The sequence below is a fragment of the Morone saxatilis genome, unplaced genomic scaffold, assembly GCF_004916995.1.
Source record: "Morone saxatilis isolate NCDOM2014 unplaced genomic scaffold, NCSU_SB_2.0 Contig18, whole genome shotgun sequence".
Taxonomy (NCBI): domain Eukaryota; kingdom Metazoa; phylum Chordata; class Actinopteri; family Moronidae; genus Morone; species Morone saxatilis.
Genome location: NW_023339740.1, coordinates 26,904,317 through 26,914,360, shown reverse-complemented (window position 1 = coordinate 26,914,360; position 10,044 = coordinate 26,904,317). Strand labels below are relative to the sequence as shown.

Here is a 10,044-nt window from a genome sequence, read left to right as displayed (position 1 = left end):
ATATCAATAAATATTAACGATCCCCATCCCTAGTATACAGTAGCTACAAATAACCTTCAAATCTGTCCTTCGAAGTTATAAAAATGTATATTGTTTTGTAAAACATATAGACACAAAAGGAATGTCTTTACGAGAAAGAAAACTAGTAACTTATGTTATTTGTTCAAATATCTAATACAAGCAGTGTTTCCTTTGACCTGACAAGGACCTCCAGCAGAGGTGTGACAGTGACTGTTGACTGTCTGAAACAAAGGAACTATGAGATTGTTATTGGTGCCACAAGAGGTCAAAGCATATGACTTGGGCAAACTGCTGTTCTTTTCCAATTTCCAGTCAACATTGTTTTCTTTTGACCGTGACCTTGATCATCCTGTAACCATGATCATAATCTTGACCTTCTCAAACCTTAACCTTAACTTCGTTTTTGCGCCTCAACACACAACTAAACATTTTAAACTGCATTGGCAGATCATAAAACAATCAAATTAATATCTGTGTAACAATCATTTGTCATGGAAGGCACTGATAAATAGATAATGTAGGCACTGTACTGTGATGTAGATACAAATACATTGTATGTGCTGTTTTGGAAGGCAATTACAATGTATTTTGTAGTTTAGTTTGGAGAAATTGTTGGTTAGATCAGTAAAAATATCTCTCTTCTGATTTTAGATGAGAACAATAATGAGTACATGGTGACTATAGCAACCCACTTTCTAGCCTCTGAGATGAACAGACGATAATAATGCACACTATTTCTATTTTTTATTTTAGTTGATTTACATTTGTTGAGTTTAAAGGGCAATACTTGGCATGTCTTCTATCTAAAGTAATTCAAATGACAAATCTGTCTGTATTACTCTATAACATTTAGCCTGAAAATCTCCTTTGTTTCATTGTCAGCCTTTCCTCCTATGCTGAATAGTACCAATATGATCACACACAGCCACACTCATACCATTCTCCCTCGTCCATAAATCAACTCTATGCTGTTAACCTTTGAAAAGTAGGCAAGGGGGGGGAGGGGAGAAAGAAATTCACCTTCAACCCCATTTTCATCCCACCACCATCATCATTGACCAGGAATAGAGGAAGAAGAAAAAAGTGACAGTTTTAAGATCCCCATCGCGACAGTATATTTAACCCCCATGTTTTGTTCTCTATGGGACACAACAGTTCAACTCTGGGGCTAGGTTGTCAGCAGGCATAAGCTTTAAAAGGTCAGCACTCTGACAAACCATGACAAAAAAAATGTTTGAAGTTGATTCTTCACATTAGCATGAGCAAATTTATGCATTCCATTTGGTGGTCCACCTTAATACAACACATAGCTTTGAATTGGTGGCGACAATGGGAGTTAAACCCCTAATCTGCCATATAGTGCCTGGTAGAGACAAAGGACAGAGAGGACAGGTGGAAAGCCAGACACAGAAAAGGCAAAGACTTACATGTGGTAGAAGCACAAAAATCAAGGAAAAATTACCAAATCAACAAAAGCTGAGCAAGTCAACAAAATTGGGCAGGTTAAACGCTCCCGGTGTGGTATGAAGTCTTGTGGTTGGTGGGACAAGATCATATTGCAGAGGCACTCACAGCACTCGTCAGGGAAAGGTCGTTGTCTTGGTTAAATATTAAGAAACCAAACAGTGACTTGAAGCAGAAGATACATGTAACCGAAACCACAATCTTTCCCTGACCTTCACCAGAGTGCTGAGTATGCAGAGTCTTTGTTCTTTTATGTGGCCCCCATCTACCTTGACCATCTCCCAAAATCTTCTGTGCAAAAACATAGCAACTTCTACAAGTTGCCAAAATATCCAGGGTGGAATTTGACTCACCTCAAAAAACTGTTTGGCTAAACAGTTTAGTAGTATATAATCATAATTTCTAGAAGCTACTGCTATTCAGAAACCAACTCTTGCTTTAGGTCTCTTCTCAGAGCCTCTTACTTTTCAACACAGTCCCTTCTCTTCTATTTCGGCACTCTCACAATGACATGACTTCAACAATAAATAAATAAAGTTCCCTGTATTTACAATCATTACAATCAAGTATTTCTTGTGGAACTGAAAAGTTTTTACACAATACATTCCTAGGTTGTAGACAAGCCTTTCATAAGTGAACTGTATGCAGTGCATAGGAATAAAACGTTACTTAATAAATAACTTAATCAAACAAAAAACTTAAGTTTTGTGACATCTTATTAAACCCTTTGAAAGCAAAAGAGTCTAGAGTTGCAGCTTAGTACAACATTAGCTTGTCTTTCAATTCATAAAACACACACACTCATGGGCTCCAATTGCTGGATAGACAGAGACAGAGACCCACAGAGACAAAGACAGACAGGCAATTAGATTAAAAAAAGAAAGAACAAACAGAAAGAAAGTGGAAGAAAGCAGTAGATGGACAAACGAGTCGAGCAGACATGTAAACAGACAGCTATAGTAAAAGTATGTGGACAGGCAGGCAGGAAGTTATGGCAGTCACTTCCAATTTCCAGGGGCACTCTGACGCTATTGGCCTGTGTCATGAGGCCTTCAAACACACACATACACGCATGCACACGCACACAGAGGCCCAGCAGTGTTCTGTTCTCAACATTAATCACAGAGGTTGACAGGTAATCTGCCGAGGCGCTCCCTCCTTTTCTCTCTCTTTCTCCTTTCTATCTTTCCTCTCTCTATGCTCTTATCTCTCTCTCTCTTTCTCTCTCTTTCTCTTTCTCTCCCCCTCTCTAGCTGTCTCTGGGAACTGTCAGGGGGATTGCAAAGTGAAAGATAGGTTTTTCCCCTCCCTCTCTCCATCCTTCCATACTTTATCCTCTCAGTTCCCTGCTCCATCCCTCCTTCCATGCCTCCCTTCCTCCCTTGATCTCTCCCTTGTGACGACCACTTCTATCACTCCCAATCACTAACCTCTTTCCACCGTTCCCTCTCTCTCCCTTGCTCATTCAATCCATCCATCCATCTGTTCGTCTGTCCCTCCATCCGTCTCTGTCCTCTAGGCATTACTGTTCAGGATGTGTCGTGTTAACACCTGACATGGGGTATTAAAGTCTGTACATGTTTGCGTGTGTGTGTGTGTGTGTGTATGAGAGGGAGAGACAGAGAGACTCCCTCCTCACACTTAACGCTGTGTGTTTCAGACATCACGTAGGCCATCAGATTTTCTTTCAGACAGTCAATGAAGTGATAGTTTTACAGTGTTTCTGGAATATAATATGACACTTTATATAAAAATGCAACACTTCAGTAACAACTATCATCATTTATAGCCTGCTCTGATCAGAAACAATAACACTGGTTGATTGTTCAAACGCTAAAGTCAACATATTTCCAGTTTCCTGACAATTACCTTTTTTTGTAAATAATCACTGTTGGTCCTCAAATAACTTAGACATAGATAAATACATGGCAATGATCAGGTACTTTTTTAACCCAGACCTCATGTTCTTTCCCATAATGTAGGAAGTGACTTTATATTGTCATTAATATCATATTTAATATTTTAGTGGTGATTTATAAATGATGTTTGTCTATAGTATATAATATTATATTTTGGAATATTGGAGTAAAATGTTTAATGTCTATGGACAATTCAAATAAATAATAAATACTTAAAAATCCAGCCCAGCTAAAAGTGGTTGAGCTTGTAGTAATATTTAATTATTAGCTAGTCAATGTTGTGACTCTTCATTTGTCTCCACAGTGCTGGCGCAGGGAGGACGGGCTGTTTCATTGCAGTGGACATCATGTTGGACATGGCCGAGAATGAAGGCGTGGTGGACATTTTCAACTGCATCAGAGAGCTGAGATCACAACGAGTCAACATGGTCCAGACAGAGGTTGGTGTACATACAACACAAAAGACACACACACTCTTTTGCACAACCATAGTTTCCCAAAAAGTACACTGCTCTAGAAGGATGAAAAATTATGCACTGCATTTTTTTAAATTTCCAGTAGAGCATGAAAACTTTAATTCAAGCGAGAACTAATCATCAGTAACTAATGATTATTGATAGGAAGTTGTAGCAAGCCTTAATGAGAAGGTCTACAGCATGAAACATACTCACTGGCTTACACTGTGTCTCTAATACATCCAGAAATATTCCACAAATCCACAGTTTGTATGTAGTAAAAACCGTAACTCTCTTAGCTTCATTAGATAGCAGCATGCTGCTGTCTGTCCGCATGTCCTTCTGCATGTAGTATGCGATGCAGGAGCATAGAAAGAGAGTTTCTCAGTACTCCTTGCAGTCTTATATCATCTATCCCAATCAGTCTATCAATATTAAACATTCCCTGAATAATAGATGTCACTACTGCAAACACACACATACAGCATACACAAATTCTCTAAATCAAACACGCACACATACAAACAGTGTGTGTGGCAGCTCTCAGCTCGTGATAAGGAATATAGTGTGAGGTTTACGAACATAAACAAACACATAAATCTTCCAAGTAGGCCTACTTAGTTGCTGAAACATAGTTCAAGTTAAATTACTTTAGTTTCTTCAGGACCAATGCAGTTTTTTCATTTACAATTTATATATTAGGTGATAAAACTAACCAGTGCAAACTGTATGTGAATAGATTGTGATAGATAGATAGTACGTAAATAATTCCCCCAACTGAGCTAACCAGTGCTAACTGGTACTTATACAGTAAGTATAAATAACTATACTGCTGGCTTAAATTAGAGCTGGCTAAGCTTAATCAGTAGACCTGTCCACACCTTTAGGGTAAGAAGAGATCAAAAAATAGATCAGTTTACACTACATTTCTTGAGGTCTATTGTTCAGTATCCCCAAAACATGGAGGATCTATTTCCTGAAGTTCTGTATTTTTGTCATCCGAGGACTTGGGTTGCTTGCTATTCTTTACACAGTGTCATAATTTGTTCTAATTTTGTACTATCAATTATTTTTTAAAGAGTCTGCGTCTTCAAATGTTGGGTGTTTCATTTTGGAACAGAAGTATTCATTTCTTCTCTAAGCTACCTTAAGCTGGCCTAATCCATCCCGCCTCAGCATTCCATTTGTACTACTGATGAAAACCTTGCATATCCAAAAGTCAACTTTAGCAGGAATAAAGAAAAACAGCCTCATTTTCAGACTGACAGCTCAAGCTCAGAGCCTGAAATTGACTTCTCAATGGGTTTGAGAAGTGCTAGGTTCAGGAAAGTTACCCAGGGCATCACTTTGAGGGTTTTGTGTGACAGCATTGGTTTAAAAGCTAGTTTAGCATGTGCGTGTGTGTGTGTGTGCATGCACACTTGAAACCAAGCTAAATGCATCCTGCCCTGCCTTTTGAATATGTGTGGGAGCAATTTGTGTCTGTGTTGAAGCTGCTTGACGCTATTATAATCCTGCTCCGCACAACACAAAGCAATTAATCTTTTAAAAGGCACAGGGGAAAGATGTGTTTGTGTGTGTGTGTGTGTGTGTGTGTAAGAATGAGGGTTTGTCTGTTGTCTGTGGGTTTGGGTGTGTGTGCAGACATGTGTTTTTGCATGTTTTTGTGTGTGTGTATGTCACCAGAGTAGGTAATGGGCAGGAAAGGACATTTGGTGGACAGTCAGTGATGCTTTTGAAACTCTCCTCGCCGTTCCAAGGGCAACAATTAAAATTCGACAGAGAGAGACAGATGTAGAGATAAAGTAGGAACCAAATTGAAATAGCGAGAGACAGCAGACAAACACAAGTTTTAGGAAACAAGGGAAAGAAATTGGAGAAATAGAAATAAAAATGAACAAACTCTAGATAAAACTGAAAAGATAGTGTGAGAGAAAGAGAGAGAGGTAAATTAACATGCACAGTGGCTGCTGTAGCTCATGGTGGCTGATGCTCATACCGGAGAGCTAGTTGGAGCACAAAGAGCACACTTGATCCAGAGCACAGAAACACTGCAGGGCAAAGCACCACTCCCTTTTAATTCACTTTTAGGCTGCCAAGCAAGCACGAGCACAAAAATAATGAATTTACACAGACAAAGGAAAGAAAAACTGTGTGTGGATTCTTTGAGTTTGTCTGAGCTTTGAAAAGGCAGGAGATGCAATTTAGCCCAACTGTGCCTTCTGTCCAAGAGATGTCAGTGCTTACAGCCACACTGAGAAACTACAGTCAAGCCCATGGGCCACATGCAGGTTTAAGAATAAACCTGTGTCTGCTCTTTTTTCTATAAAAGAAATGTGGACTTTTATCAACCGCTTTTGCTCACATTGCAGGAGCAATATGTGTTTGTTCACGATGCCATCTTGGAGGCGTGTCTATGTGGGAATACAGCCATACCAGTGTGTGAGTTCAGAGCCATTTACTACAACATCAGCAGACTGGACCCACAGACCAACTCCAGCCAGATTAAAGATGAGTTCCAGGTGAGCATGCACACTCTCTCTCTCTCTCACACACACACACACACACTCTTGTTTTTGTCATCTGTAACTTGGGGATATTGACTGGACTTACATTCATTGCCTGGAGACTGAAGTCCTAACCCTAAATGCAATCCTACCCTGCCATAGTGATTGTGAACAATCTGAAGAGTGCTTTGTTCCAATCTCCTTTGCTCTATTAACCTATTCAATAAGTAGGCTGTCTTTTTAGGAGACTAAAGTTAATGTAGAATTAATAAACCATTTTTATGTCCATCAGACTCTGAATATAGTGACCCCTAGAGTCCGTCCAGAGGACTGCAGCGTGGGTTTGCTACCCAGGAACCACGACAAGAACCGCAGTTTGGACGTTCTATCAGCAGACCGATGCCTTCCTTTCCTCATATCTGTGGACGGAGAGAGCTCCAATTACATCAATGCTGCATTAATGGACGTAAGTGTGTATTTTGGCATGTGAATGTGTGTGTATTGTCCTTTTTAAACATTAGGTGTTTCTATTCTTCAAAGCTTTTTGTAACTTTTCAGTGCTGCAGAGATTCCCCAATGTATTAGCATTGTATCATTGCTCTGTTTTATTTTCTGCTTGCTGTGGTTATTTATTCCTGGTCTATCTCAACACTCCAGAGCCACAAACAGCCAGCGGCCTTCATTGTTACCCAGCATCCTTTGCCAAACACCATGGGCGACTTCTGGAGGCTGGTGTTCGACTACAATTGCTCCTCTATTGTAATGCTCAATGAGATGGATGCAGCACAGGTACAAACACACAAACATGCACACACACAGATACACATGTATTCCCTGTCCATTTTCCATTTGCTTTTGGCTAACTTAGTTTTATGAAGAAGACCAGACAGCAGATTGCCAGGAGCTGACACATCAACTGTAACATCACAGGGCCTGATCAATACCCCCAAAGACAATTTTTGAATGTGAATGTGTATTGACACATTGTCCTTGGATTTAAAACATAACAACTGAGAAGGTTTTAGTTACAGTTTTGCACAATCCTACATCTGACTCAAAATGATTAAAAAAGAATGAAGAGAAACTCATTTGTAATGTAAGCAGTTATTAAAGAATTCATAAACAAATTTTACCAACCTAAAATGCTAAATTAATATTCAACATATACTCATTAACAGAGTTCAACATAACACAGGATGTAATACTAACTGCGACTGCCACAGTTGGTCAATATTTCATTAAAATCTCTTTGTTCCGCTGGATTAGACCGAACAGCTAACAGTCAACCACCCGTGATTGTTGAATACAAACCTGGTTGAAAAAACGTAATAAATACTTATTACATTACATTATTTCTCTTGTGTGTCTGGCAGGTGTGTAGAAGGAAAAATTTGCTGAAGTTTCAATCTTATTTTCATGTGTTTTATTTCCAGCAAGTCAGCTTTATCTCATTCTGATCCTGCATGGATAATTATATTCTCTTTTATCAGGCCTGAGTGTGGAAGAATAAAAACTTGGGAAGGGAATTTACTTTCAGCCATGGTGGTGATAATCTTCATAATAAATGAAGTGAATTCATACAAGATTTTCCTTATTTCCAATTATTATTTGCGCTGTTACGCTACTTGAAAGAAATCGATTTGAATGTACCTGTTAAACCGTGTAAACTTTCTTTTTCTCGCTTTTTCTCTTCTACATCCCGTCCTTTTCTTCTCTATTTTGTCTCTCTCTATACATCTGTTTTCTATAGTTATGTATGCAGTACTGGCCAGAAAAGAGTTCGTGTTGCTATGGTCCCATTCAAGTGGAATTCATATCGGCAGACATCGATGAAGACATCATCAATCGAATCTTCAGGATCTGCAACATGGCCAGGGTACTCACAAACTCAAAGTCTTCACAGTTTCATACTTGACTAGTTTGGCATTTTGTTTATGTGTGGTCCTGCTGGAATTGTTCCCTGTGCTGTTGAGTGTGAATAGTTATGTAGTCCATGGAGACCTACACCTGCGAACCAACCCTCACATAGTTCACCCTCACTTACTTAATTTATAAAACTTTAGTCTTCTTTTAATAGGTTAACTGGATTATTACATTATATTATGACCCGAAGGTTGTCTTAGGTTGAGTAAGATAAACATTGGTGTTCAGGGCCTTGTTCAAGGACACTGAAAACACACATGGTTCTATACGCAAAAAAGTCTCCTGTCCTTTCTAAGACCGTATGTGACTGAAACACAATTATTTCATTAATGAAAAGCAGAAATTGGTGATTGTTTTAAGAGGTCCTCAACCTTAACTTCAAGTATGTCTTGTCTTGACTCTACTCTCAGCCTGCAGTTAGTATCCTGATCCATTCTTCTCTTATTCTTTGCTTTGCTTTTCATGTTCAATCTTAATCTGCCTATGCTAAAATATTTTGTCCTCTCCTAATTACCACCAACTGCAATGGTAGGGAACTCACACCAGGATTTGCTGATATTGGACATTAGCTAAGTCTGTGAACTACCTGGAAGAGCTGCTGATAGATGCACAACATAGGGCAGAAAGTAGGTGGACATCCAAATAGTATATCCATTTGTGGTTGCTGAGGTCATTCCAACGGTATAAGCATTAATCTGCTGCCGTAAATGCCTCCACTCTTCTGGGAAGACTTTCCACCAGATTTTGAAACCTGGATTTTCTCCCATTTAGACACAAGAGTGTTAGTGAGGTCCAACACTGATGTTGCGTGATAACGCCTGGCTCACAGTCAACATTCCAGTTTATCCCAAAGGTGTTGGCTTGGGTTGAGGTCAGAGCTCTGCAGGCCAGGCAATTTCTTCCACTCCTCACTCTGAAAACCATTTCTTTATGGACCTGGTTTTGTGCACATGGGTATTGTCAACCTGAAAGCGAAAAAAAACCTTTCCTAAACTCATGCCAAAAGGTAGAAGTATACTTTCTTTTAACTAATAGTTAACTATTTAACTAAATAGTTCAGTGGTGAATATGCCTAAGCATTTCTAAGCTACATGGATTTTACATTGTAACCTCTTTACAGTGCCAGTGCCAAGTAAGGTTTGTATTTTAGTCCAATAAATGTAGGAATTTTAGGACTTCATTTGACAGTTTACAAGATGGAAAAACAATCACTTGCCTGACACTTAATAGAAATACTAAATAGTTTTGAATTTTTAGATGAAAATAAGAAAAGATGCCATCCTTGCCCTTTATTTGACATATAGTGTAATAATACAACACAATGTAACAACACATAAAAGGCATTTAATATTTGATATGACCTTTACTTCCCCCTAAGCAGCTGACAAGACGGTATCGTAGCAAACTACACCAATAACACACTATAATTTAGTAGCATTGCTAACTGAGTCCAAAGAGAAAACTGCAGTGTGGTAGGAGGTGGTGCAATAATAACAGAACATAACAGAAAACTATCCTCTCCCCATGTCTCCTTGTTCCTCCTCTTGTCTTCTCGCACCTCTCTCCCTTCACTTCCTCACCTTCCCTCTCGTCTCTCCTTTGCCTTTTCTTTCCTCCCCTATTGCCTCCTCTTGTTACTCCCTTCTCATCTCATTTTCTCACCCATCCATGACGGTACAACTCTAGTTGTGCCCTATCGTCTGCATGCTCCTATAGCGCTTAGTGAACTCCCCACTACCCTCCTCTCTCTATTCT

At 39.2% G+C, this 10,044-nt stretch overlaps 1 protein-coding gene across 1 annotated transcript in view; it reads left to right on the top strand.

Moving 5' to 3' along the window:
- ptprt (protein tyrosine phosphatase receptor type T) overlaps positions 1–10,044 on the top strand; it is a 307,757-nt gene that overhangs the window by 286,733 nt on the left and 10,980 nt on the right. Inside the window, exons 29-33 of the mRNA XM_035662487.1 lie at positions 3,709–3,844; positions 6,232–6,381; positions 6,659–6,832; positions 7,024–7,155; positions 8,117–8,242. Coding sequence (XP_035518380.1) covers positions 3,709–3,844; positions 6,232–6,381; positions 6,659–6,832; positions 7,024–7,155; positions 8,117–8,242 — 718 coding nt within the window. The remainder of the gene's footprint in view (positions 1–3,708; positions 3,845–6,231; positions 6,382–6,658; positions 6,833–7,023; positions 7,156–8,116; positions 8,243–10,044) is intronic.